Here is a 27,933-nt window from a genome sequence, read left to right on the forward strand (position 1 = left end):
GCTGTGTGGCCGTGGTCTGGTGGATCTTGTTCCTAACGTTTCGCCTGCACATGTGGCTGGCATCTTCAGAGGGGTATCTCAGAGGGAAGTCTGTTACACTGCGTGATACACCTCTGAAGATGCCAGCCACAGATGCAGGCGAAACGTTAGGAAGAAGAAGAAGAAGAGGAGGAGGAGGAAGAGGAGGAGGAGGAGTTTGGATTTATATCCCCCCTTTTTCTCCTGTTGGAGACTCAAAGGGGCTGACAATCTCCTTGCCCTTCCCCCCTCACAACAAACACCCTGTGAGGTGGGTGGGGCTGAGAGAGCTCCGAGAAGCTGTGACTAGCCCAAGGTCACCCAGCTGGCGTGTGTGGGAGTGCACAGGCTAATCTGAATTCCCCAGATAAGCCTCCACAGCTCAGGTGGCAGAGCTGGGAATCAAACCCGGTTCCTCCAGATTAGATACACGAGCTCTTAACCTCCTACGCCACTGCTGCTCAAGATCCACCAGACCACGGCCACACAGCCTGGAAAACCCACCACAACCATCCTGCTTGTATTTCAGACAGCACAGGGGTAAGGGATTGGAAGAAAATGCAGCTGCTCATACCTTTTGCAAATGTCCTTTTCTTTTCACATTTCTCACCACAGGGTGGCGGGAGGGCGACCGTGGAAGCCTCAACCACTAGCAAAACCACTCTGTGACTTGGGGGAGAGGCTCCACTCCCCGATTAATCCCGCTTTATTCCCTTCGCAGACCATTGTAGCCATCAACAAGGATCCGGAAGCCCCGATATTTCAAGTCGCAGACTACGGTTTGGTGGCGGACTTATTTAAGGTGAGCGTCCCTCTGCCGCTTCAGAACTCGACTGGGCGGCCCTCTGTGAGAGCCAGTGGGGTGTAGTGGTTAAGAGCAGGTGCACTCTAATCTGGAGGAACCGGGTTTGATTCCCCGCTCTGCCACTTGGGCTGGGAAGGCTTACCTGGGAAACCAGGTTAGCTTGTGCACTCCAATACATGCCAGCTGGGTGACCTTGGGCTAGTCACAGTTCTTCGGAGCTCTCTCAGCCCCACTCACCTCACAGGGAGTTTTTTTGTTGGGGGGAGGAAGGGAAAGGAGATTGTAAGCCCATTTGAGTCTCCTTACCAGAAAGAAAGGGGGGGGGATATAAATCCAAATTCTTCTTCTCTTCTGTGGATTCCTTGAAGGTCTTCCCTTGACCGCACAGAGACGGCTTCCCTAGGCAGCGTTTGAAAAAGGCTCAAATCTTGTTGTTGTTTTTTTAAAAAAGATTTTATTTCCTTGTAAAAATCACACACACCTAACAACCACATAATACAATCGCATCAAAAGAAAAAACAGAAAAGAAAAAATATATATCCATAATATAATGAACGGTAGATGGTAACGACAGTGCTAATAAATCTAAGCTTAAATTTCTATCATTTCCAGATATTGGGAAATAAATCCATCTGCAGTTGTCACCTGCCTGCTTCCCCTTCCGAACGTTTTTCCTATTAGCAGGGAACGAGGCCCAAGTCTCATTGGCTGCCAAAGCGGAGTTTAAGCTTTTGATCAAACCGTCAACGGAAGAACGCACTTTGCAAACTCAGTGCCTTGGGCTCATATATCGTCCTGTGTCAACAGGCTCTGCCCAGTTCTTCCGAAGCCATTTTTCTTCCCTTTCCTACATCTTTGTCAGCTCCTCTCCCTCCTCACGAACATTTGCTGGGTATAAATGTTGTCTTTCTAAGAAGCACGGAAACAAAATTAGCTGTCCTTTTGGTGGCAAGCTTGCCCCGCAAACGGATAGGAGCAGCGCTCCCCCAGAGCGGTGATGTAGGAGGTTAAGAGCTCGTGTATCTAATCTGGAGGAACCGGGTTTGATTCCCAGCTCTGCCGCCTGAGCTGTGGAGGCTTATCTGGGGAATTCAGATTAGCCTGTGCACTCCCACACACGCCAGCTGGGTGACCTTGGGCTAGTCACAGCTTCTCGGAGCTCTCTCGGCCCCACCTACCTCACAGGGTGTTTGTTGTGAGGGGGGAAGGGCAAGGAGATTGTAAGCCCCTTTGAGTCTCCTGCAGGAGAGAAAGGGGGGATATAAATCCAAAACTCTTCCTCTTCTTCTTCTCTACTGTCAAGTTGCAGGTGACTTACAACAACCCTGTAGGGTTTTTATAACAAGAGACATTCAGAGTTGGTCCGCCATTGCCTGCCTCAGGCTTTCTTGGCGGTCTCCCACCGAAGCACAAACCAGGATCGACCGAGCTTCGTTTCTAGCGCTGTGTCGTCGTTAAGAGCAGGTGCACTCTAATCTGGAGAACCGGGTTTGATTCCCCACTCCTCCACCTGAGTGGCAGAGGCTTATCTGGTGGACCAGATGTGTGTCCGGACTCCTACATGCCAGCTGGGTGACCTGGGGCTAGAACCTCACAGTTCTTTGGAGCTTTCTCAGCCCCACCTACCTCACAAGGTGACTGTTGTGGTGAGAGGAAGGGAAAGGAGTTGTAAGCCACTTTGAGTCTCCTTACTGGAGAGAAAAGTGGGGTATAAATCCAAACTCCTCCTCCTCTTCTTGTTCTTGTTGGGAGCAGCAGTGGCGTAGGAGGTTAAGAGCTCGTGTATCTAATCTGGAGGAACTGGGTTTGATTCCCAGCTCTGCCGCCTGAGCTGTGGAGGCTTATCTGGGGAATTCAGATTAGCCTGTGCACTCCCGCACACGTCAGCTGGGTGACCTTGGGCTAGTCACAGCTCTTCTGAGCTCTCTTAGCCCCACCCACCTCACAGGGTGTTTGTTGTGAGGGGGGAAGGGAAAGGAGATTGTAAGCCCCTTTTGAGTCTCCTGCAGGAGAGAAAGGGGGGATATAAATCCAAACAGCTCTTCTTCTTTTTTTCCTCCTCTTTTCTTCCTCCTCTTTTCTTCTTCCACTTTTCTTCTTTCCTTCTTCTTTCCTTCTTCTTTTCTTCTTCTTCTTCTTCTTCTTCTTCTTCTTCTTCTTCTTCTTCTTCTTCTTCTTCTTCTTCTTCTTCTTCTTCTTCTTCTTCTTCTTCTTCCAAAACGTTTCCTTTCTTATTGTTCTCCGCTCTCCCCCTTCTGAGGTCCTAGTTGCACGGGATCTGTAGGGTTGGGCACAAACGGCTGGCGCATGTACCGCCAGCACTTAAGGCCCTACCTCTGCTAATGCCTGCTGGCTCGGCGGTAAACACGGGCCTTTTAATAAGGGTGGAGACAAAGCGACATGCGGAAGAAACAACATGTCGACAATTTCCTTAATAAATTTTGTACGACCCCGCATTATTTCCACCTAATGGAAATGTAGCTCTGCTAAATAATTGAGAGGCTGTGTTTCACCGGCACGTGGTTTCGGCGGCGGGCAGCCGGCGGCCCCTGGAAAGACACGGTAACTGATCTTCTGACACAACCAACCTGCAGAAGGTTTCAGGTACAGTCGAGCGTGCCAGCTGCTTTTCATGCCCGGCGACTCTTTGGAGGGCTCGGGAAAAGGCTGTGGTGTGGCACGGCGGCAGATTGCCCACAGGTGCCAAGGGGCTGGCAGCCGTCCATCTAACGTCACCGTGCGGCTAGAGCTGTTTCGCCCTCCTCTCTGCACATAATACACTCGCACTTCCTTCTCGAGACCCGCAGCGGCGAACAGATTGCTCGTTTAAAGTTCACTTTCCTCTCAAAGCCGCAGGGAACGGTAGATGGGTTTTTGGCTCCCGCCGAAGCCATGTAACGGAAAAGACGGTTTAGGGGGTCAGCTCCTACGGCGGCCTTCTGTCTGTGAGACATTTTGTCCATTTTGAACGCCGTCTTCTGCACCGCGCTTTCCTCTGGTGCTTGGTGCTTTACAGCTCTTGGAAAGACACGGCTCCTCGTTCCAGAGGGACTCATTCTTCAGGGGGAGACGGCTGCCTGTTTGGCGTTGGAGCAGAGAAGGAAAAGAAGAGTTTGGGTTTATAGCCCCCCTTTCTCTCCCGTAAGGAGACTCAAAGTGGTTTACAAGCTCCTTTCCCTTCCTCTCCCCGCAATAGACACCTTGTGAGGTGGGTGGGGCTGAGGCTCATTCCGCACATGCAGAATAATGCACTTTCAAACTGCTTTCAGTGCCCTTTGAAGCTGTGCGGAATGGCAAAATCCACTTGCAAACAGTTGTGAAAGTGGTTTGAAAACGCATTATTTTGCATGTGCGGAAGGGGCCTGAGAGAGTTCCAGAGAACTGTGACTAGCCCAAGGTCACCCAGCAGGAACGTAGGAGTGGGGAAACAAATCCGGTTCACCAGATAAGCCTCTGCCACTCAAGTGGAGGAGTGGGGGAATCAACCCAGTTCTCCAGATTAGAATCTACCTGCTCTTAACCACTATGTCACACTGGCAAAGCTTAGGATTCCAACCATTCTGTGCCGGGCGCACTGCACACAACACGCACGCTTCTCTGTGATTTGTCAATATGTAGATTTAAGTCCACCTAAAGGTTTAGTTCCCCACTCCTCAACATGAAGCCTGCTGGGTGACCTCGGGCCAGTCACAGTTCTCTCAGAACTCTCTCAGCCCACGTGGAAGCAACCAATGGCAAACCACCCTGAACGTCTCTGGTCTTTTGGGGTCACCATAAGTCAACTGAGACTTCACAGCACTTTTTATCACCAAAGGTTTTTGCTTTTCTACCACATCAACAGCAGGGTTTAGGTGTTCAACGTTTTGCTAAAATGTCTCGTCGAAGGCTTTCACGGCCGGATTCAGCTGGTTTGTGGTGGGTTTTCTGGGCTGCATGGCCGTAGTCTGGTGGATCTTGCTCTTAACGTTTCGCCTGCATCTGTGGCCGGCATCTTCAGAGGTGTATCCCAGAGGGAAGTCTGTTACACACATCTGCACCTCTATAACTGTGTGGTTTGGTTCTGCAACCCAACAAGATCGACACAGACTTCAGAGAATAATCAGAACTGCAGAAAAAACAATTGCTGCTAACCTGCCTTCCATTGAGGACCTGTATACTGCACGGGTCAAAAAAAGGGCTGTGAAAATATTTACTGACCCCTCGCATCCTGGACATAAACTGTTTCAACTCTTACCCTCTAAATGTCGCTACAGAGCACTGCACACCAAGACAACTAGACATAAGAACAGTTTTTTCCCGAATGCCATCACTCTGTTAAACAAATAATTCCCTCGATAATGTTAAACTATTTATTATATACTTATTATATAATTACTGCACTACTTTTTTCATCATTCCTATTACCCATCTCCTCCCACTTGTGACTGTATGACTATAGCCTGTGCTGACATTTTATTTTATTTTATTTTATGATTTTACATTTTATGTTTTCATTACTACTGATTGTTTCCTGATTGCTTACTAGACCTATATGACAATCATTAAGTGCTGTACCTTATGATTCTTGACAAATGTATTTTTCTTTTATGTACACTGAGAGCATATGCACCGGAGACAAATTCCTTGTGTGTCCAATCACACTTGGCCAATAAAGATTCTATTCTATTCTTCTTCTATTCTCCAGAGAGAAGGAAATGTTTTAGTGGGGTAAACTTTGTTTTGCTAAACTTTACAGATAAAGTACCTGATTTTTTAAAATGTTTTTAGGTTGTTCCTGAGTTGACTGCGGCGTTGAAGAAGTGAAAACGTGGAAGAAGCGAAAACAGCTAAATTAACTTTGTATCCCACTTAAAAACCAAAATAATTCACAGTCCAGTCGGTTGCCAAAATTTAGGTTCCAGATGACACTCGAATGCCTTGTAATGTACAGATTTGCCTTGTTCTGTTTTCTGTTTGGCGACGAACTATTTTCTCGAATATTTTTCTAATTCTGCAATAAAACGCACCGCTGATTTCCAAATATTCTGGTGAGCGCAGTCATTTGCCTCTGAGACACGGAGGCTTCTGCAACGGGTAGCTTCCACAATTGACAGGGCCTAGTTTGGGAAGATCAAACAATTTTGTGTGGTTAACAGAGGCGTTCCAAGGGTAAATGGTGCCCGGGGACAATTTGTCTCCAGGACGCGCGCCCCAGCCTCTGCCCCCCCGCTCCGCCCTTGATGCCCCCAGGCTCCACCCCCAGGTTCCCCCTCCAGTCCCACCCTTTCCTGCTCCCCAAGCCCCACCCCCGGCCTCAGTTCTTATAAAAGAAAGTCTCCAAGTCTGGGACTGCAGTCTCTTCTGGCCTGCCTGGAGGGGAGGTCAGAAGAGACTGCAGGCTGCCGGCTGGGATCGAGGCATGCAGGGATCGAGGCATGCAGGACGGGATCAAGGCATGCAGAAACGACGAGACAGCAGGACTTCCTGGTCACATGGGGGACTGATTTTGCGCCCCCCACGTGACCAGAAGAGTGGCGCCCGGGGACAAGGGGTACCCCTTATCCCTAGGCAGATACGCCACTGGTGGTTAATAAATATTTTCCAAGCCAGTGAATGATTCTCTGTTGTCTCAAAACTCTGCACGGGATACAAACGCGAGGCATTTACTCAGCCCAGACATCAAATCGATAGGTGCAGATTTTTATAACTGCATGCCAATGGACTGACTTTAGGCCACTCTTCATTTGCCCCAGACTAAAAGAACTTTCTATGACTGAGGCATTAGAAAATTTGGCCATGGCAGAATTTGGCATAATCGGCACATTGAATTATACTCTTTAAGAGAACACGGCTTTGTATGGAAGACCTGGGCGACAATTGAAGCAACTCTCTTAACAATTGACCTCAGCCATTAAAAAAAAGTGTTCTATTCGCAATTTGTAGTCTGGTAGTTGAACCCTGTCTTATTGTACAGCAGCCTGTGCCAGATCCCAGTCTGCACAATTTTAGGTAACAGAGCTTGGAATGTCTTCTTGCTCAAGCGAGCTGCTACCTGGCTGGTATACTTCGGCGGCTGGAGCCGTGTTCCGACTCTGCAGAAAATACATTCGCTTAGAAACGCAGCTTGAATCAGAATGCCAACTGGGACCACAAATGCCACAATATAGGGGGACTCCCCCCCGCCCCGCACTAACAAATTTTCACCAGTTAAGCTAGAGGTGAACCCAGGATAAGGTATCCATCCAGCTAGTGGTGTAGTTGAGAGCAGGTGCATTCTAACCTGGAGAACCGGGTTTGATTTCCCTGCTCTGCCACTTGAGCTGTGCGGGCTCATCTGGTGAACTAAGAACATAAGAACATAAGAACAAGCCAGCTGGATCAGACCAAGGTCCATCTAGTCCAGCTCTCTGCTACTCGCAGTGGCCCACCAGGTGCCTTTGGGAGCTCAACTAGATTAGCTTGTGCACTCCAACACATGCCAGCTGGGTGACCCTGGGCTAGTGACCGTTCTTTGGAGCTCTCTCAGCCCCACCCACCTCACAGCGTGTTTGTTGGGGGGGGGAGGGAAATGAGATTGTCAGCCCCTTTGAGTCTCCTTACAGGAGAGAAAGGGAAGGATATAAATCCAACTCTTCCTCTTCTTCCTCCTCTTTTTCCTCCTCTTCCTCTTCCTCCCCCTCCGCCTCCCCCCTTCTTCTTCTTCTTCTTCTTCTTCTTCTTCTTCTTCTTCTTCTTCTTCTTCTTCTTCTTCTTCTTCTTCTTCTTCTTCTTCTTCTTCTCCTTCTCCTTCTCCTTCTCCTTCCTCTCCTTCCTCTTCTTCCTCTTCTTCTTCTTCTTCTTCTTCTTCGAGACCACTTTGCTCAATTTAATCTTTTCCCTTCCTAGCTCACCTCTGTAACAAAATCTCCCCAGTAAGTTTTCTGGGGAATATTAGTTTCCAGCCCCCAGGGACTTTAATCGCTTATCCGAGCCTGCCGCCGCTGCACTCGATTTATTTCAAACCCTTGGTCGGCTTCCTTGAGGTTGACGGGACCATTCTGCACGTCTCTTTCTGCCCCTGTCCTTTCAACCACGCGGTTTCTTTTGTCTGTAAGCCTAACCACCTTCGACAACTTCTCTCCGAGGCGGCTGGTCTGGTTACAGAGACAACCATTCCTCTCTCACCGGTTATGTCGGCTGTCTAATCACATCACGGTCAAGTTTAGGCCCGCTAATAGGGTGGAAATTTACAAGCAACAGCTTTGGCCAGTGGCCTTCTTGGTATTACACGCACGGATCGTGACTGAGTAGGAGATATGACTGCTGGGCTGTTAAATCCTAGTGGCCATTCAGTGACTGTCAGGTTTGAGAGGAAAGGACAGAGACGGGCATGTCTGCATTTCGGAGTTTTTCCCAAGGAGCTCCTCTGTGGGAATTAACTGCAGCCCGTTGCTAAATGTGGCTGCTATATTGCCAGAGGCGCTTTTGAGACAGCTCCGGCGCCAGGGGATAGATATTTAACAGGAAACGGGGGACAGCACGCAGTTAAAAATGTTCTAGCAGGCTTTCCAACTTGAATTGTTAGAAAGCTAAACTTCAACGTGTCGGCGAAGGCTTTCGCAGCCGGAATCAACTGGCTGTTGTGGATTTTCCGGGCTGCGTGGCCGTGGTCTGGTTGTGTTTGCTACGAAAGTTCCGCCCGCATCTATGACCGGCACCTTCAGAGGTATTTCTCGACAGGAGAGAAATGCTCGTCACCAGACCCGGGTCTGAAGATGCCAGCCATAGATGCAGGCGAAACATCAGAAGCAAACACAACCAGACTCTGGCCACACAGCCAGCTAAACGTCAGCCTGTGGTCAGAAGCAAAGCCTTGTGAAATTGAAAACCATCCCATTTAATTTACTTATTTGGATTTCTATCCCGCCCTACCCCGGGAAAATGGATTTAGGGCAGCGAACAACAGTTACATGGAAGAACGTGATAATATAACGATAAGATTCCGATCCAGCAATAAACCATAAAACAATTATTGTTGCACGGTAGATTTAACAATCAAGAAAAGTCAAATAGATTGTGCCCGTGTAATGCTGGCTTAGTCGAATCTTTGGCCCACCAATTATTCTATCGTTCCAGAAGCCAAACCCAAGTATATGAGTCTTACACCTTTATTTTTTAACTGATCTCCCTGACTTAAGAGCAGCAGTGGCGTAGGAGGTTAAGAGCTCGTGTATCTAATCTGGAGGAACCGGGTTTGATTCCCCGCTCTGCCGCCTGAGCTGTGGAGGCTTCTCTGGGGAATTCAGATTAGCCTGTGCACTCCCACACACGCCAGCTGGGTGACCTTGGGCTAGTCACAGCTTCTCGGAGCTCTCTCAGCCCCACCCACCTCACAGGGTGTTTGTTGTGAGGGGGGAAGGGCAAGGAGATTGTCAGCCCCTTTGAGTCTCCTGCAGGAGAGAAAGGGGGGATATAAATCCAAACTCTTCTTCTTCTATTTAGATTACGTGCTGGATGATCCAGATCCTTCCTTTTGTGTGATAGTGGCAGATTTTCTTTTGGAAATTATCAAAAGTCATCAGAAATGTTTTTACTGAACATTTTATTCTCTGCCTTGGATATCTATGGTTTTATCAGTCTTCCTCTTGCTGTATTTATTTTTTTCACTGTTTATCATGCCAATAAAGGCTCGATTGATTGAATATAAATCTACTGTAAACTAACAAGACCGGTGTCATGGAACTTCTCAGTTTTAAATAACAAACAGGCCCTTACTGGAGACTTTCTTCTGAGATGACCAAGTCCACATCCAATAGGCGGAGCGAAGAAACCAGATAAATGTTACGTTGGCGGCTAATGAATCCATACAAAATTGGTCATCGGACACTGACCACTTATTTCCTAGTTATCCGCTATCTTCACCCCCTTCATGAAGATAACAAAGGCAAAGAGTCTTGATGAAGCTGGAAAAGCAGCATCCCTTTAGCGCACAGGTGTCAAACTCGTGGCCCTCCAGATGTTCATGAACTACAATTCCCATCAGCCCTTGCCAGCATAGCCAATGCTCACATGAATATCTGGAAGGCCGCGAGGTTGACACCCCTGCTTTAGCGGCTCAGCAGACGTATTAAAAATAATAATGCCCCCCAGGAGATATACCGGGACATTCCCAGATATCATCTCCACCTGCTGAGACTTCGGGCCCATCTGTCTGTCCAGCTGTCAACCCCGTTCTGTGACCTCCCCGTCCATCAGGGCCAGCGAGGGGGGGGGGGCGGCCAGAGTCCCCCCACCGACGACGACGACCCTCCAGCAGCAGCAGCAGCCAACCCTGCAGAAGGGCCCCCTCCTTCTCCCCGCTGGGACCCCCTGGACCACAGGTGTCAAACTCGCAGCCCTCCAGATGTTATGGACTACAGTTCCCATCATCCCCTGCCAGCATCATGTGGGGTGGGGGGGGGGGGGGGTGGTTGTGGGCGGGGGGGGGGGGGGGGGGGGGGGGGGGGGGGGGGGGGGGGGTGGGGGGGGGGGGGGGGGGGGGGGGAGGGGGAAGGGGGGGGGGGGGAGAGAGAGGGGGGGGGGGAGGATGGAGGGGGGGGGGGGGGGGGGGGGGGGCGGGTGGGGGGGGGCGGCGGGGGGGGTGAGGGGGGGGGGTGGAGGGGGCGGGGGGGGGTGGGGGGGGGGGGGGGTGGGGGGGGGGGGGGGTGGGGGGCGGGGCCGGTGGGGGGGCCGGGGCTGGGGGGGGGGGGGGGTGGGGGGGGGGGGGGGTGGGGGGGGGGGGGGGTGGGGGGGGGGGGGGGTGGGGGGGGGGGGGGGTGGGGGGGGGGGGGGGTGGGGGGGGGGGGGGGTGGGGGGGGGGGGGGGTGGGGGGGGGGGGGGGTGGGGGGGGGGGGGGGTGGGGGGGGGGGGGGGTGGGGGGGGGGGGGGGTGGGGGGGGGGGGGGGTGGGGGGGGGGGGGGGTGGGGGGGGGGGGGGGTGGGGGGGGGGGGGGGTGGGGGGGGGGGGGGGTGGGGGGGGGGGGGGGTGGGGGGGGGGGGGGGTGGGGGGGGGGGGGGGTGGGGGGGGGGGGGGGTGGGGGGGGGGGGGGGTGGGGGGGGGGGGGGGTGGGGGGGGGGGGGGGTGGGGGGGGGGGGGGGTGGGGGGGGGGGGGGGTGGGGGGGGGGGGGGGTGGGGGGGGGGGGGGGTGGGGGGGGGGGGGGGTGGGGGGGGGGGGGGGTGGGGGGGGGGGGGGGTGGGGGGGGGGGGGGGTGGGGGGGGGGGGGGGTGGGGGGGGGGGGGGGTGGGGGGGGGGGGGGGTGGGGGGGGGGGGGGGTGGGGGGGGGGGGGGGTGGGGGGGGGGGGGGGTGGGGGGGGGGGGGGGTGGGGGGGGGGGGGGGTGGGGGGGGGGGGGGGTGGGGGGGGGGGGGGGTGGGGGGGGGGGGGGGTGGGGGGGGGGGGGGGTGGGGGGGGGGGGGGGTGGGGGGGGGGGGGGGTGGGGGGGGGGGGGGGTGGGGGGGGGGGGGGGTGGGGGGGGGGGGGGGTGGGGGGGGGGGGGGGTGGGGGGGGGGGGGGGTGGGGGGGGGGGGGGGTGGGGGGGGGGGGGGGTGGGGGGGGGGGGGGGTGGGGGGGGGGGGGGGTGGGGGGGGGGGGGGGTGGGGGGGGGGGGGGGTGGGGGGGGGGGGGGGTGGGGGGGGGGGGGGGTGGGGGGGGGGGGGGGTGGGGGGGGGGGGGGGTGGGGGGGGGGGGGGGTGGGGGGGGGGGGGGGTGGGGGGGGGGGGGGGTGGGGGGGGGGGGGGGTGGGGGGGGGGGGGGGTGGGGGGGGGGGGGGGTGGGGGGGGGGGGGGGTGGGGGGGGGGGGGGGTGGGGGGGGGGGGGGGTGGGGGGGGGGGGGGGTGGGGGGGGGGGGGGGTGGGGGGGGGGGGGGGTGGGGGGGGGGGGGGGTGGGGGGGGGGGGGGGTGGGGGGGGGGGGGGGTGGGGGGGGGGGGGGGTGGGGGGGGGGGGGGGTGGGGGGGGGGGGGGGTGGGGGGGGGGGGGGGTGGGGGGGGGGGGGGGTGGGGGGGGGGGGGGGTGGGGGGGGGGGGGGGTGGGGGGGGGGGGGGGTGGGGGGGGGGGGGGGTGGGGGGGGGGGGGGGTGGGGGGGGGGGGGGGTGGGGGGGGGGGGGGGTGGGGGGGGGGGGGGGTGGGGGGGGGGGGGGGTGGGGGGGGGGGGGGGTGGGGGGGGGGGGGGGTGGGGGGGGGGGGGGGTGGGGGGGGGGGGGGGTGGGGGGGGGGGGGGGTGGGGGGGGGGGGGGGTGGGGGGGGGGGGGGGTGGGGGGGGGGGGGGGTGGGGGGGGGGGGGGGTGGGGGGGGGGGGGGGTGGGGGGGGGGGGGGGTGGGGGGGGGGGGGGGTGGGGGGGGGGGGGGGTGGGGGGGGGGGGGGGTGGGGGGGGGGGGGGGTGGGGGGGGGGGGGGGTGGGGGGGGGGGGGGGTGGGGGGGGGGGGGGGTGGGGGGGGGGGGGGGTGGGGGGGGGGGGGGGTGGGGGGGGGGGGGGGTGGGGGGGGGGGGGGGTGGGGGGGGGGGGGGGTGGGGGGGGGGGGGGGTGGGGGGGGGGGGGGGTGGGGGGGGGGGGGGGTGGGGGGGGGGGGGGGTGGGGGGGGGGGGGGGTGGGGGGGGGGGGGGGTGGGGGGGGGGGGGGGTGGGGGGGGGGGGGGGTGGGGGGGGGGGGGGGTGGGGGGGGGGGGGGGTGGGGGGGGGGGGGGGTGGGGGGGGGGGGGGGTGGGGGGGGGGGGGGGTGGGGGGGGGGGGGGGTGGGGGGGGGGGGGGGTGGGGGGGGGGGGGGGTGGGGGGGGGGGGGGGTGGGGGGGGGGGGGGGTGGGGGGGGGGGGGGGTGGGGGGGGGGGGGGGTGGGGGGGGGGGGGGGTGGGGGGGGGGGGGGGTGGGGGGGGGGGGGGGTGGGGGGGGGGGGGGGTGGGGGGGGGGGGGGGTGGGGGGGGGGGGGGGTGGGGGGGGGGGGGGGTGGGGGGGGGGGGGGGTGGGGGGGGGGGGGGGTGGGGGGGGGGGGGGGTGGGGGGGGGGGGGGGTGGGGGGGGGGGGGGGTGGGGGGGGGGGGGGGTGGGGGGGGGGGGGGGTGGGGGGGGGGGGGGGTGGGGGGGGGGGGGGGTGGGGGGGGGGGGGGGTGGGGGGGGGGGGGGGTGGGGGGGGGGGGGGGTGGGGGGGGGGGGGGGTGGGGGGGGGGGGGGGTGGGGGGGGGGGGGGGTGGGGGGGGGGGGGGGTGGGGGGGGGGGGGGGTGGGGGGGGGGGGGGGTGGGGGGGGGGGGGGGTGGGGGGGGGGGGGGGTGGGGGGGGGGGGGGGTGGGGGGGGGGGGGGGTGGGGGGGGGGGGGGGTGGGGGGGGGGGGGGGTGGGGGGGGGGGGGGGTGGGGGGGGGGGGGGGTGGGGGGGGGGGGGGGTGGGGGGGGGGGGGGGTGGGGGGGGGGGGGGGTGGGGGGGGGGGGGGGTGGGGGGGGGGGGGGGTGGGGGGGGGGGGGGGTGGGGGGGGGGGGGGGTGGGGGGGGGGGGGGGTGGGGGGGGGGGGGGGTGGGGGGGGGGGGGGGTGGGGGGGGGGGGGGGTGGGGGGGGGGGGGGGTGGGGGGGGGGGGGGGTGGGGGGGGGGGGGGGTGGGGGGGGGGGGGGGTGGGGGGGGGGGGGGGTGGGGGGGGGGGGGGGTGGGGGGGGGGGGGGGTGGGGGGGGGGGGGGGTGGGGGGGGGGGGGGGTGGGGGGGGGGGGGGGTGGGGGGGGGGGGGGGTGGGGGGGGGGGGGGGTGGGGGGGGGGGGGGGTGGGGGGGGGGGGGGGTGGGGGGGGGGGGGGGTGGGGGGGGGGGGGGGTGGGGGGGGGGGGGGGTGGGGGGGGGGGGGGGTGGGGGGGGGGGGGGGTGGGGGGGGGGGGGGGTGGGGGGGGGGGGGGGTGGGGGGGGGGGGGGGTGGGGGGGGGGGGGGGTGGGGGGGGGGGGGGGTGGGGGGGGGGGGGGGTGGGGGGGGGGGGGGGTGGGGGGGGGGGGGGGTGGGGGGGGGGGGGGGTGGGGGGGGGGGGGGGTGGGGGGGGGGGGGGGTGGGGGGGGGGGGGGGTGGGGGGGGGGGGGGGTGGGGGGGGGGGGGGGTGGGGGGGGGGGGGGGTGGGGGGGGGGGGGGGTGGGGGGGGGGGGGGGTGGGGGGGGGGGGGGGTGGGGGGGGGGGGGGGTGGGGGGGGGGGGGGGTGGGGGGGGGGGGGGGTGGGGGGGGGGGGGGGTGGGGGGGGGGGGGGGTGGGGGGGGGGGGGGGTGGGGGGGGGGGGGGGTGGGGGGGGGGGGGGGTGGGGGGGGGGGGGGGTGGGGGGGGGGGGGGGTGGGGGGGGGGGGGGGTGGGGGGGGGGGGGGGTGGGGGGGGGGGGGGGTGGGGGGGGGGGGGGGTGGGGGGGGGGGGGGGTGGGGGGGGGGGGGGGTGGGGGGGGGGGGGGGTGGGGGGGGGGGGGGGTGGGGGGGGGGGGGGGTGGGGGGGGGGGGGGGTGGGGGGGGGGGGGGGTGGGGGGGGGGGGGGGTGGGGGGGGGGGGGGGTGGGGGGGGGGGGGGGTGGGGGGGGGGGGGGGTGGGGGGGGGGGGGGGTGGGGGGGGGGGGGGGTGGGGGGGGGGGGGGGTGGGGGGGGGGGGGGGTGGGGGGGGGGGGGGGTGGGGGGGGGGGGGGGTGGGGGGGGGGGGGGGTGGGGGGGGGGGGGGGTGGGGGGGGGGGGGGGTGGGGGGGGGGGGGGGTGGGGGGGGGGGGGGGTGGGGGGGGGGGGGGGTGGGGGGGGGGGGGGGTGGGGGGGGGGGGGGGTGGGGGGGGGGGGGGGTGGGGGGGGGGGGGGGTGGGGGGGGGGGGGGGTGGGGGGGGGGGGGGGTGGGGGGGGGGGGGGGTGGGGGGGGGGGGGGGTGGGGGGGGGGGGGGGTGGGGGGGGGGGGGGGTGGGGGGGGGGGGGGGTGGGGGGGGGGGGGGGTGGGGGGGGGGGGGGGTGGGGGGGGGGGGGGGTGGGGGGGGGGGGGGGTGGGGGGGGGGGGGGGTGGGGGGGGGGGGGGGTGGGGGGGGGGGGGGGTGGGGGGGGGGGGGGGTGGGGGGGGGGGGGGGTGGGGGGGGGGGGGGGTGGGGGGGGGGGGGGGTGGGGGGGGGGGGGGGTGGGGGGGGGGGGGGGTGGGGGGGGGGGGGGGTGGGGGGGGGGGGGGGTGGGGGGGGGGGGGGGTGGGGGGGGGGGGGGGTGGGGGGGGGGGGGGGTGGGGGGGGGGGGGGGTGGGGGGGGGGGGGGGTGGGGGGGGGGGGGGGTGGGGGGGGGGGGGGGTGGGGGGGGGGGGGGGTGGGGGGGGGGGGGGGTGGGGGGGGGGGGGGGTGGGGGGGGGGGGGGGTGGGGGGGGGGGGGGGTGGGGGGGGGGGGGGGTGGGGGGGGGGGGGGGTGGGGGGGGGGGGGGGTGGGGGGGGGGGGGGGTGGGGGGGGGGGGGGGTGGGGGGGGGGGGGGGTGGGGGGGGGGGGGGGTGGGGGGGGGGGGGGGTGGGGGGGGGGGGGGGTGGGGGGGGGGGGGGGTGGGGGGGGGGGGGGGTGGGGGGGGGGGGGGGTGGGGGGGGGGGGGGGTGGGGGGGGGGGGGGGTGGGGGGGGGGGGGGGTGGGGGGGGGGGGGGGTGGGGGGGGGGGGGGGTGGGGGGGGGGGGGGGTGGGGGGGGGGGGGGGTGGGGGGGGGGGGGGGTGGGGGGGGGGGGGGGTGGGGGGGGGGGGGGGTGGGGGGGGGGGGGGGTGGGGGGGGGGGGGGGTGGGGGGGGGGGGGGGTGGGGGGGGGGGGGGGTGGGGGGGGGGGGGGGTGGGGGGGGGGGGGGGTGGGGGGGGGGGGGGGTGGGGGGGGGGGGGGGTGGGGGGGGGGGGGGGTGGGGGGGGGGGGGGGTGGGGGGGGGGGGGGGTGGGGGGGGGGGGGGGTGGGGGGGGGGGGGGGTGGGGGGGGGGGGGGGTGGGGGGGGGGGGGGGTGGGGGGGGGGGGGGGTGGGGGGGGGGGGGGGTGGGGGGGGGGGGGGGTGGGGGGGGGGGGGGGTGGGGGGGGGGGGGGGTGGGGGGGGGGGGGGGTGGGGGGGGGGGGGGGTGGGGGGGGGGGGGGGTGGGGGGGGGGGGGGGTGGGGGGGGGGGGGGGTGGGGGGGGGGGGGGGTGGGGGGGGGGGGGGGTGGGGGGGGGGGGGGGTGGGGGGGGGGGGGGGTGGGGGGGGGGGGGGGTGGGGGGGGGGGGGGGTGGGGGGGGGGGGGGGTGGGGGGGGGGGGGGGTGGGGGGGGGGGGGGGTGGGGGGGGGGGGGGGTGGGGGGGGGGGGGGGTGGGGGGGGGGGGGGGTGGGGGGGGGGGGGGGTGGGGGGGGGGGGGGGTGGGGGGGGGGGGGGGTGGGGGGGGGGGGGGGTGGGGGGGGGGGGGGGTGGGGGGGGGGGGGGGTGGGGGGGGGGGGGGGTGGGGGGGGGGGGGGGTGGGGGGGGGGGGGGGTGGGGGGGGGGGGGGGTGGGGGGGGGGGGGGGTGGGGGGGGGGGGGGGTGGGGGGGGGGGGGGGTGGGGGGGGGGGGGGGTGGGGGGGGGGGGGGGTGGGGGGGGGGGGGGGTGGGGGGGGGGGGGGGTGGGGGGGGGGGGGGGTGGGGGGGGGGGGGGGTGGGGGGGGGGGGGGGTGGGGGGGGGGGGGGGTGGGGGGGGGGGGGGGTGGGGGGGGGGGGGGGTGGGGGGGGGGGGGGGTGGGGGGGGGGGGGGGTGGGGGGGGGGGGGGGTGGGGGGGGGGGGGGGTGGGGGGGGGGGGGGGTGGGGGGGGGGGGGGGTGGGGGGGGGGGGGGGTGGGGGGGGGGGGGGGTGGGGGGGGGGGGGGGTGGGGGGGGGGGGGGGTGGGGGGGGGGGGGGGTGGGGGGGGGGGGGGGTGGGGGGGGGGGGGGGTGGGGGGGGGGGGGGGTGGGGGGGGGGGGGGGTGGGGGGGGGGGGGGGTGGGGGGGGGGGGGGGTGGGGGGGGGGGGGGGTGGGGGGGGGGGGGGGTGGGGGGGGGGGGGGGTGGGGGGGGGGGGGGGTGGGGGGGGGGGGGGGTGGGGGGGGGGGGGGGTGGGGGGGGGGGGGGGTGGGGGGGGGGGGGGGTGGGGGGGGGGGGGGGTGGGGGGGGGGGGGGGTGGGGGGGGGGGGGGGTGGGGGGGGGGGGGGGTGGGGGGGGGGGGGGGTGGGGGGGGGGGGGGGTGGGGGGGGGGGGGGGTGGGGGGGGGGGGGGGTGGGGGGGGGGGGGGGTGGGGGGGGGGGGGGGTGGGGGGGGGGGGGGGTGGGGGGGGGGGGGGGTGGGGGGGGGGGGGGGTGGGGGGGGGGGGGGGTGGGGGGGGGGGGGGGTGGGGGGGGGGGGGGGTGGGGGGGGGGGGGGGTGGGGGGGGGGGGGGGTGGGGGGGGGGGGGGGTGGGGGGGGGGGGGGGTGGGGGGGGGGGGGGGTGGGGGGGGGGGGGGGTGGGGGGGGGGGGGGGTGGGGGGGGGGGGGGGTGGGGGGGGGGGGGGGTGGGGGGGGGGGGGGGTGGGGGGGGGGGGGGGTGGGGGGGGGGGGGGGTGGGGGGGGGGGGGGGTGGGGGGGGGGGGGGGTGGGGGGGGGGGGGGGTGGGGGGGGGGGGGGGTGGGGGGGGGGGGGGGTGGGGGGGGGGGGGGGTGGGGGGGGGGGGGGGTGGGGGGGGGGGGGGGTGGGGGGGGGGGGGGGTGGGGGGGGGGGGGGGTGGGGGGGGGGGGGGGTGGGGGGGGGGGGGGGTGGGGGGGGGGGGGGGTGGGGGGGGGGGGGGGTGGGGGGGGGGGGGGGTGGGGGGGGGGGGGGGTGGGGGGGGGGGGGGGTGGGGGGGGGGGGGGGTGGGGGGGGGGGGGGGTGGGGGGGGGGGGGGGTGGGGGGGGGGGGGGGTGGGGGGGGGGGGGGGTGGGGGGGGGGGGGGGTGGGGGGGGGGGGGGGTGGGGGGGGGGGGGGGTGGGGGGGGGGGGGGGTGGGGGGGGGGGGGGGTGGGGGGGGGGGGGGGTGGGGGGGGGGGGGGGTGGGGGGGGGGGGGGGTGGGGGGGGGGGGGGGTGGGGGGGGGGGGGGGTGGGGGGGGGGGGGGGTGGGGGGGGGGGGGGGTGGGGGGGGGGGGGGGTGGGGGGGGGGGGGGGTGGGGGGGGGGGGGGGTGGGGGGGGGGGGGGGTGGGGGGGGGGGGGGGTGGGGGGGGGGGGGGGTGGGGGGGGGGGGGGGTGGGGGGGGGGGGGGGTGGGGGGGGGGGGGGGTGGGGGGGGGGGGGGGTGGGGGGGGGGGGGGGTGGGGGGGGGGGGGGGTGGGGGGGGGGGGGGGTGGGGGGGGGGGGGGGTGGGGGGGGGGGGGGGTGGGGGGGGGGGGGGGTGGGGGGGGGGGGGGGTGGGGGGGGGGGGGGGTGGGGGGGGGGGGGGGTGGGGGGGGGGGGGGGTGGGGGGGGGGGGGGGTGGGGGGGGGGGGGGGTGGGGGGGGGGGGGGGTGGGGGGGGGGGGGGGTGGGGGGGGGGGGGGGTGGGGGGGGGGGGGGGTGGGGGGGGGGGGGGGTGGGGGGGGGGGGGGGTGGGGGGGGGGGGGGGTGGGGGGGGGGGGGGGTGGGGGGGGGGGGGGGTGGGGGGGGGGGGGGGTGGGGGGGGGGGGGGGTGGGGGGGGGGGGGGGTGGGGGGGGGGGGGGGTGGGGGGGGGGGGGGGTGGGGGGGGGGGGGGGTGGGGGGGGGGGGGGGTGGGGGGGGGGGGGGGTGGGGGGGGGGGGGGGTGGGGGGGGGGGGGGGTGGGGGGGGGGGGGGGTGGGGGGGGGGGGGGGTGGGGGGGGGGGGGGGTGGGGGGGGGGGGGGGTGGGGGGGGGGGGGGGTGGGGGGGGGGGGGGGTGGGGGGGGGGGGGGGTGGGGGGGGGGGGGGGTGGGGGGGGGGGGGGGTGGGGGGGGGGGGGGGTGGGGGGGGGGGGGGGTGGGGGGGGGGGGGGGTGGGGGGGGGGGGGGGTGGGGGGGGGGGGGGGTGGGGGGGGGGGGGGGTGGGGGGGGGGGGGGGTGGGGGGGGGGGGGGGTGGGGGGGGGGGGGGGTGGGGGGGGGGGGGGGTGGGGGGGGGGGGGGGTGGGGGGGGGGGGGGGTGGGGGGGGGGGGGGGTGGGGGGGGGGGGGGGTGGGGGGGGGGGGGGGTGGGGGGGGGGGGGGGTGGGGGGGGGGGGGGGTGGGGGGGGGGGGGGGTGGGGGGGGGGGGGGGTGGGGGGGGGGGGGGGTGGGGGGGGGGGGGGGTGGGGGGGGGGGGGGGTGGGGGGGGGGGGGGGTGGGGGGGGGGGGGGGTGGGGGGGGGGGGGGGTGGGGGGGGGGGGGGGTGGGGGGGGGGGGGGGTGGGGGGGGGGGGGGGTGGGGGGGGGGGGGGGTGGGGGGGGGGGGGGGTGGGGGGGGGGGGGGGTGGGGGGGGGGGGGGGTGGGGGGGGGGGGGGGTGGGGGGGGGGGGGGGTGGGGGGGGGGGGGGGTGGGGGGGGGGGGGGGTGGGGGGGGGGGGGGGTGGGGGGGGGGGGGGGTGGGGGGGGGGGGGGGTGGGGGGGGGGGGGGGTGGGGGGGGGGGGGGGTGGGGGGGGGGGGGGGTGGGGGGGGGGGGGGGTGGGGGGGGGGGGGGGTGGGGGGGGGGGGGGGTGGGGGGGGGGGGGGGTGGGGGGGGGGGGGGGTGGGGGGGGGGGGGGGTGGGGGGGGGGGGGGGTGGGGGGGGGGGGGGGTGGGGGGGGGGGGGGGTGGGGGGGGGGGGGGGTGGGGGGGGGGGGGGGTGGGGGGGGGGGGGGGTGGGGGGGGGGGGGGGTGGGGGGGGGGGGGGGTGGGGGGGGGGGGGGGTGGGGGGGGGGGGGGGTGGGGGGGGGGGGGGGTGGGGGGGGGGGGGGGTGGGGGGGGGGGGGGGTGGGGGGGGGGGGGGGTGGGGGGGGGGGGGGGTGGGGGGGGGGGGGGGTGGGGGGGGGGGGGGGTGGGGGGGGGGGGGGGTGGGGGGGGGGGGGGGTGGGGGGGGGGGGGGGTGGGGGGGGGGGGGGGTGGGGGGGGGGGGGGGTGGGGGGGGGGGGGGGTGGGGGGGGGGGGGGGTGGGGGGGGGGGGGGGTGGGGGGGGGGGGGGGTGGGGGGGGGGGGGGGTGGGGGGGGGGGGGGGTGGGGGGGGGGGGGGGTGGGGGGGGGGGGGGGTGGGGGGGGGGGGGGGTGGGGGGGGGGGGGGGTGGGGGGGGGGGGGGGTGGGGGGGGGGGGGGGTGGGGGGGGGGGGGGGTGGGGGGGGGGGGGGGTGGGGGGGGGGGGGGGTGGGGGGGGGGGGGGGTGGGGGGGGGGGGGGGTGGGGGGGGGGGGGGGTGGGGGGGGGGGGGGGTGGGGGGGGGGGGGGGTGGGGGGGGGGGGGGGTGGGGGGGGGGGGGGGTGGGGGGGGGGGGGGGTGGGGGGGGGGGGGGGTGGGGGGGGGGGGGGGTGGGGGGGGGGGGGGGTGGGGGGGGGGGGGGGTGGGGGGGGGGGGGGGTGGGGGGGGGGGGGGGTGGGGGGGGGGGGGGGTGGGGGGGGGGGGGGGTGGGGGGGGGGGGGGGTGGGGGGGGGGGGGGGTGGGGGGGGGGGGGGGTGGGGGGGGGGGGGGGTGGGGGGGGGGGGGGGTGGGGGGGGGGGGGGGTGGGGGGGGGGGGGGGTGGGGGGGGGGGGGGGTGGGGGGGGGGGGGGGTGGGGGGGGGGGGGGGTGGGGGGGGGGGGGGGTGGGGGGGGGGGGGGGTGGGGGGGGGGGGGGGTGGGGGGGGGGGGGGGTGGGGGGGGGGGGGGGTGGGGGGGGGGGGGGGTGGGGGGGGGGGGGGGTGGGGGGGGGGGGGGGTGGGGGGGGGGGGGGGTGGGGGGGGGGGGGGGTGGGGGGGGGGGGGGGTGGGGGGGGGGGGGGGTGGGGGGGGGGGGGGGTGGGGGGGGGGGGGGGTGGGGGGGGGGGGGGGTGGGGGGGGGGGGGGGTGGGGGGGGGGGGGGGTGGGGGGGGGGGGGGGTGGGGGGGGGGGGGGGTGGGGGGGGGGGGGGGTGGGGGGGGGGGGGGGTGGGGGGGGGGGGGGGTGGGGGGGGGGGGGGGTGGGGGGGGGGGGGGGTGGGGGGGGGGGGGGGTGGGGGGGGGGGGGGGTGGGGGGGGGGGGGGGTGGGGGGGGGGGGGGGTGGGGGGGGGGGGGGGTGGGGGGGGGGGGGGGTGGGGGGGGGGGGGGGTGGGGGGGGGGGGGGGTGGGGGGGGGGGGGGGTGGGGGGGGGGGGGGGTGGGGGGGGGGGGGGGTGGGGGGGGGGGGGGGTGGGGGGGGGGGGGGGTGGGGGGGGGGGGGGGTGGGGGGGGGGGGGGGTGGGGGGGGGGGGGGGTGGGGGGGGGGGGGGGTGGGGGGGGGGGGGGGTGGGGGGGGGGGGGGGTGGGGGGGGGGGGGGGTGGGGGGGGGGGGGGGTGGGGGGGGGGGGGGGTGGGGGGGGGGGGGGGTGGGGGGGGGGGGGGGTGGGGGGGGGGGGGGGTGGGGGGGGGGGGGGGTGGGGGGGGGGGGGGGTGGGGGGGGGGGGGGGTGGGGGGGGGGGGGGGTGGGGGGGGGGGGGGGTGGGGGGGGGGGGGGGTGGGGGGGGGGGGGGGTGGGGGGGGGGGGGGGTGGGGGGGGGGGGGGGTGGGGGGGGGGGGGGGTGGGGGGGGGGGGGGGTGGGGGGGGGGGGGGGTGGGGGGGGGGGGGGGTGGGGGGGGGGGGGGGTGGGGGGGGGGGGGGGTGGGGGGGGGGGGGGGTGGGGGGGGGGGGGGGTGGGGGGGGGGGGGGGTGGGGGGGGGGGGGGGTGGGGGGGGGGGGGGGTGGGGGGGGGGGGGGGTGGGGGGGGGGGGGGGTGGGGGGGGGGGGGGGTGGGGGGGGGGGGGGGTGGGGGGGGGGGGGGGTGGGGGGGGGGGGGGGTGGGGGGGGGGGGGGGTGGGGGGGGGGGGGGGTGGGGGGGGGGGGGGGTGGGGGGGGGGGGGGGTGGGGGGGGGGGGGGGTGGGGGGGGGGGGGGGTGGGGGGGGGGGGGGGTGGGGGGGGGGGGGGGTGGGGGGGGGGGGGGGTGGGGGGGGGGGGGGGTGGGGGGGGGGGGGGGTGGGGGGGGGGGGGGGTGGGGGGGGGGGGGGGTGGGGGGGGGGGGGGGTGGGGGGGGGGGGGGGTGGGGGGGGGGGGGGGTGGGGGGGGGGGGGGGTGGGGGGGGGGGGGGGTGGGGGGGGGGGGGGGTGGGGGGGGGGGGGGGTGGGGGGGGGGGGGGGTGGGGGGGGGGGGGGGTGGGGGGGGGGGGGGGTGGGGGGGGGGGGGGGTGGGGGGGGGGGGGGGTGGGGGGGGGGGGGGGTGGGGGGGGGGGGGGGTGGGGGGGGGGGGGGGTGGGGGGGGGGGGGGGTGGGGGGGGGGGGGGGTGGGGGGGGGGGGGGGTGGGGGGGGGGGGGGGTGGGGGGGGGGGGGGGTGGGGGGGGGGGGGGGTGGGGGGGGGGGGGGGTGGGGGGGGGGGGGGGTGGGGGGGGGGGGGGGTGGGGGGGGGGGGGGGTGGGGGGGGGGGGGGGTGGGGGGGGGGGGGGGTGGGGGGGGGGGGGGGTGGGGGGGGGGGGGGGTGGGGGGGGGGGGGGGTGGGGGGGGGGGGGGGTGGGGGGGGGGGGGGGTGGGGGGGGGGGGGGGTGGGGGGGGGGGGGGGTGGGGGGGGGGGGGGGTGGGGGGGGGGGGGGGTGGGGGGGGGGGGGGGTGGGGGGGGGGGGGGGTGGGGGGGGGGGGGGGTGGGGGGGGGGGGGGGTGGGGGGGGGGGGGGGTGGGGGGGGGGGGGGGTGGGGGGGGGGGGGGGTGGGGGGGGGGGGGGGTGGGGGGGGGGGGGGGTGGGGGGGGGGGGGGGTGGGGGGGGGGGGGGGTGGGGGGGGGGGGGGGTGGGGGGGGGGGGGGGTGGGGGGGGGGGGGGGTGGGGGGGGGGGGGGGTGGGGGGGGGGGGGGGTGGGGGGGGGGGGGGGTGGGGGGGGGGGGGGGTGGGGGGGGGGGGGGGTGGGGGGGGGGGGGGGTGGGGGGGGGGGGGGGTGGGGGGGGGGGGGGGTGGGGGGGGGGGGGGGTGGGGGGGGGGGGGGGTGGGGGGGGGGGGGGGTGGGGGGGGGGGGGGGTGGGGGGGGGGGGGGGTGGGGGGGGGGGGGGGTGGGGGGGGGGGGGGGTGGGGGGGGGGGGGGGTGGGGGGGGGGGGGGGTGGGGGGGGGGGGGGGTGGGGGGGGGGGGGGGTGGGGGGGGGGGGGGGTGGGGGGGGGGGGGGGTGGGGGGGGGGGGGGGTGGGGGGGGGGGGGGGTGGGGGGGGGGGGGGGTGGGGGGGGGGGGGGGTGGGGGGGGGGGGGGGTGGGGGGGGGGGGGGGTGGGGGGGGGGGGGGGTGGGGGGGGGGGGGGGTGGGGGGGGGGGGGGGTGGGGGGGGGGGGGGGTGGGGGGGGGGGGGGGTGGGGGGGGGGGGGGGTGGGGGGGGGGGGGGGTGGGGGGGGGGGGGGGTGGGGGGGGGGGGGGGTGGGGGGGGGGGGGGGTGGGGGGGGGGGGGGGTGGGGGGGGGGGGGGGTGGGGGGGGGGGGGGGTGGGGGGGGGGGGGGGTGGGGGGGGGGGGGGGTGGGGGGGGGGGGGGGTGGGGGGGGGGGGGGGTGGGGGGGGGGGGGGGTGGGGGGGGGGGGGGGTGGGGGGGGGGGGGGGTGGGGGGGGGGGGGGGTGGGGGGGGGGGGGGGTGGGGGGGGGGGGGGGTGGGGGGGGGGGGGGGTGGGGGGGGGGGGGGGTGGGGGGGGGGGGGGGTGGGGGGGGGGGGGGGTGGGGGGGGGGGGGGGTGGGGGGGGGGGGGGGTGGGGGGGGGGGGGGGTGGGGGGGGGGGGGGGTGGGGGGGGGGGGGGGTGGGGGGGGGGGGGGGTGGGGGGGGGGGGGGGTGGGGGGGGGGGGGGGTGGGGGGGGGGGGGGGTGGGGGGGGGGGGGGGTGGGGGGGGGGGGGGGTGGGGGGGGGGGGGGGTGGGGGGGGGGGGGGGTGGGGGGGGGGGGGGGTGGGGGGGGGGGGGGGTGGGGGGGGGGGGGGGTGGGGGGGGGGGGGGGTGGGGGGGGGGGGGGGTGGGGGGGGGGGGGGGTGGGGGGGGGGGGGGGTGGGGGGGGGGGGGGGTGGGGGGGGGGGGGGGTGGGGGGGGGGGGGGGTGGGGGGGGGGGGGGGTGGGGGGGGGGGGGGGTGGGGGGGGGGGGGGGTGGGGGGGGGGGGGGGTGGGGGGGGGGGGGGGTGGGGGGGGGGGGGGGTGGGGGGGGGGGGGGGTGGGGGGGGGGGGGGGTGGGGGGGGGGGGGGGTGGGGGGGGGGGGGGGTGGGGGGGGGGGGGGGTGGGGGGGGGGGGGGGTGGGGGGGGGGGGGGGTGGGGGGGGGGGGGGGTGGGGGGGGGGGGGGGTGGGGGGGGGGGGGGGTGGGGGGGGGGGGGGGTGGGGGGGGGGGGGGGTGGGGGGGGGGGGGGGTGGGGGGGGGGGGGGGTGGGGGGGGGGGGGGGTGGGGGGGGGGGGGGGTGGGGGGGGGGGGGGGTGGGGGGGGGGGGGGGTGGGGGGGGGGGGGGGTGGGGGGGGGGGGGGGTGGGGGGGGGGGGGGGTGGGGGGGGGGGGGGGTGGGGGGGGGGGGGGGTGGGGGGGGGGGGGGGTGGGGGGGGGGGGGGGTGGGGGGGGGGGGGGGTGGGGGGGGGGGGGGGTGGGGGGGGGGGGGGGTGGGGGGGGGGGGGGGTGGGGGGGGGGGGGGGTGGGGGGGGGGGGGGGTGGGGGGGGGGGGGGGTGGGGGGGGGGGGGGGTGGGGGGGGGGGGGGGTGGGGGGGGGGGGGGGTGGGGGGGGGGGGGGGTGGGGGGGGGGGGGGGTGGGGGGGGGGGGGGGTGGGGGGGGGGGGGGGTGGGGGGGGGGGGGGGTGGGGGGGGGGGGGGGTGGGGGGGGGGGGGGGTGGGGGGGGGGGGGGGTGGGGGGGGGGGGGGGTGGGGGGGGGGGGGGGTGGGGGGGGGGGGGGGTGGGGGGGGGGGGGGGTGGGGGGGGGGGGGGGTGGGGGGGGGGGGGGGTGGGGGGGGGGGGGGGTGGGGGGGGGGGGGGGTGGGGGGGGGGGGGGGTGGGGGGGGGGGGGGGTGGGGGGGGGGGGGGGTGGGGGGGGGGGGGGGTGGGGGGGGGGGGGGGTGGGGGGGGGGGGGGGTGGGGGGGGGGGGGGGTGGGGGGGGGGGGGGGTGGGGGGGGGGGGGGGTGGGGGGGGGGGGGGGTGGGGGGGGGGGGGGGTGGGGGGGGGGGGGGGTGGGGGGGGGGGGGGGTGGGGGGGGGGGGGGGTGGGGGGGGGGGGGGGTGGGGGGGGGGGGGGGTGGGGGGGGGGGGGGGTGGGGGGGGGGGGGGGTGGGGGGGGGGGGGGGTGGGGGGGGGGGGGGGTGGGGGGGGGGGGGGGTGGGGGGGGGGGGGGGTGGGGGGGGGGGGGGGTGGGGGGGGGGGGGGGTGGGGGGGGGGGGGGGTGGGGGGGGGGGGGGGTGGGGGGGGGGGGGGGTGGGGGGGGGGGGGGGTGGGGGGGGGGGGGGGTGGGGGGGGGGGGGGGTGGGGGGGGGGGGGGGTGGGGGGGGGGGGGGGTGGGGGGGGGGGGGGGTGGGGGGGGGGGGGGGTGGGGGGGGGGGGGGGTGGGGGGGGGGGGGGGTGGGGGGGGGGGGGGGTGGGGGGGGGGGGGGGTGGGGGGGGGGGGGGGTGGGGGGGGGGGGGGGTGGGGGGGGGGGGGGGTGGGGGGGGGGGGGGGTGGGGGGGGGGGGGGGTGGGGGGGGGGGGGGGTGGGGGGGGGGGGGGGTGGGGGGGGGGGGGGGTGGGGGGGGGGGGGGGTGGGGGGGGGGGGGGGTGGGGGGGGGGGGGGGTGGGGGGGGGGGGGGGTGGGGGGGGGGGGGGGTGGGGGGGGGGGGGGGTGGGGGGGGGGGGGGGTGGGGGGGGGGGGGGGTGGGGGGGGGGGGGGGTGGGGGGGGGGGGGGGTGGGGGGGGGGGGGGGTGGGGGGGGGGGGGGGTGGGGGGGGGGGGGGGTGGGGGGGGGGGGGGGTGGGGGGGGGGGGGGGTGGGGGGGGGGGGGGGTGGGGGGGGGGGGGGGTGGGGGGGGGGGGGGGTGGGGGGGGGGGGGGGTGGGGGGGGGGGGGGGTGGGGGGGGGGGGGGGTGGGGGGGGGGGGGGGTGGGGGGGGGGGGGGGTGGGGGGGGGGGGGGGTGGGGGGGGGGGGGGGTGGGGGGGGGGGGGGGTGGGGGGGGGGGGGGGTGGGGGGGGGGGGGGGTGGGGGGGGGGGGGGGTGGGGGGGGGGGGGGGTGGGGGGGGGGGGGGGTGGGGGGGGGGGGGGGTGGGGGGGGGGGGGGGTGGGGGGGGGGGGGGGTGGGGGGGGGGGGGGGTGGGGGGGGGGGGGGGTGGGGGGGGGGGGGGGTGGGGGGGGGGGGGGGTGGGGGGGGGGGGGGGTGGGGGGGGGGGGGGGTGGGGGGGGGGGGGGGTGGGGGGGGGGGGGGGTGGGGGGGGGGGGGGGTGGGGGGGGGGGGGGGTGGGGGGGGGGGGGGGTGGGGGGGGGGGGGGGTGGGGGGGGGGGGGGGTGGGGGGGGGGGGGGGTGGGGGGGGGGGGGGGTGGGGGGGGGGGGGGGTGGGGGGGGGGGGGGGTGGGGGGGGGGGGGGGTGGGGGGGGGGGGGGGTGGGGGGGGGGGGGGGTGGGGGGGGGGGGGGGTGGGGGGGGGGGGGGGTGGGGGGGGGGGGGGGTGGGGGGGGGGGGGGGTGGGGGGGGGGGGGGGTGGGGGGGGGGGGGGGTGGGGGGGGGGGGGGGTGGGGGGGGGGGGGGGTGGGGGGGGGGGGGGGTGGGGGGGGGGGGGGGTGGGGGGGGGGGGGGGTGGGGGGGGGGGGGGGTGGGGGGGGGGGGGGGTGGGGGGGGGGGGGGGTGGGGGGGGGGGGGGGTGGGGGGGGGGGGGGGTGGGGGGGGGGGGGGGTGGGGGGGGGGGGGGGTGGGGGGGGGGGGGGGTGGGGGGGGGGGGGGGTGGGGGGGGGGGGGGGTGGGGGGGGGGGGGGGTGGGGGGGGGGGGGGGTGGGGGGGGGGGGGGGTGGGGGGGGGGGGGGGTGGGGGGGGGGGGGGGTGGGGGGGGGGGGGGGTGGGGGGGGGGGGGGGTGGGGGGGGGGGGGGGTGGGGGGGGGGGGGGGTGGGGGGGGGGGGGGGTGGGGGGGGGGGGGGGTGGGGGGGGGGGGGGGTGGGGGGGGGGGGGGGTGGGGGGGGGGGGGGGTGGGGGGGGGGGGGGGTGGGGGGGGGGGGGGGTGGGGGGGGGGGGGGGTGGGGGGGGGGGGGGGTGGGGGGGGGGGGGGGTGGGGGGGGGGGGGGGTGGGGGGGGGGGGGGGTGGGGGGGGGGGGGGGTGGGGGGGGGGGGGGGTGGGGGGGGGGGGGGGTGGGGGGGGGGGGGGGTGGGGGGGGGGGGGGGTGGGGGGGGGGGGGGGTGGGGGGGGGGGGGGGTGGGGGGGGGGGGGGGTGGGGGGGGGGGGGGGTGGGGGGGGGGGGGGGTGGGGGGGGGGGGGGGTGGGGGGGGGGGGGGGTGGGGGGGGGGGGGGGTGGGGGGGGGGGGGGGTGGGGGGGGGGGGGGGTGGGGGGGGGGGGGGGTGGGGGGGGGGGGGGGTGGGGGGGGGGGGGGGTGGGGGGGGGGGGGGGTGGGGGGGGGGGGGGGTGGGGGGGGGGGGGGGTGGGGGGGGGGGGGGGTGGGGGGGGGGGGGGGTGGGGGGGGGGGGGGGTGGGGGGGGGGGGGGGTGGGGGGGGGGGGGGGTGGGGGGGGGGGGGGGTGGGGGGGGGGGGGGGTGGGGGGGGGGGGGGGTGGGGGGGGGGGGGGGTGGGGGGGGGGGGGGGTGGGGGGGGGGGGGGGTGGGGGGGGGGGGGGGTGGGGGGGGGGGGGGGTGGGGGGGGGGGGGGGTGGGGGGGGGGGGGGGTGGGGGGGGGGGGGGGTGGGGGGGGGGGGGGGTGGGGGGGGGGGGGGGTGGGGGGGGGGGGGGGTGGGGGGGGGGGGGGGTGGGGGGGGGGGGGGGTGGGGGGGGGGGGGGGTGGGGGGGGGGGGGGGTGGGGGGGGGGGGGGGTGGGGGGGGGGGGGGGTGGGGGGGGGGGGGGGTGGGGGGGGGGGGGGGTGGGGGGGGGGGGGGGTGGGGGGGGGGGGGGGTGGGGGGGGGGGGGGGTGGGGGGGGGGGGGGGTGGGGGGGGGGGGGGGTGGGGGGGGGGGGGGGTGGGGGGGGGGGGGGGTGGGGGGG

At 77.3% G+C, this 27,933-nt stretch overlaps 1 protein-coding gene across 2 annotated transcripts in view; it reads left to right on the forward strand.

The window, feature by feature from the left end:
- The window catches only part of ETFA (electron transfer flavoprotein subunit alpha), a 34,300-nt gene extending 28,457 nt beyond the window's left edge, over positions 1-5,843 (forward strand). For both annotated transcript variants that reach the window (XM_048482137.1, XM_048482136.1), the window contains 2 exons: positions 740-820; positions 5,591-5,843. In XM_048482137.1, coding sequence (XP_048338094.1) covers positions 740-820; positions 5,591-5,626 — 117 coding nt within the window. In that variant the 3' untranslated portion in view covers positions 5,627-5,843. The remainder of the gene's footprint in view (positions 1-739; positions 821-5,590) is intronic.
- The last annotated feature ends 22,090 nt before the right edge of the window (positions 5,844-27,933 follow it).

This window comes from Sphaerodactylus townsendi, linkage group LG17 (assembly GCF_021028975.2).
Source record: "Sphaerodactylus townsendi isolate TG3544 linkage group LG17, MPM_Stown_v2.3, whole genome shotgun sequence".
In the NCBI taxonomy this organism is placed as follows: Eukaryota; Metazoa; Chordata; class Lepidosauria; order Squamata; family Sphaerodactylidae; genus Sphaerodactylus; species Sphaerodactylus townsendi.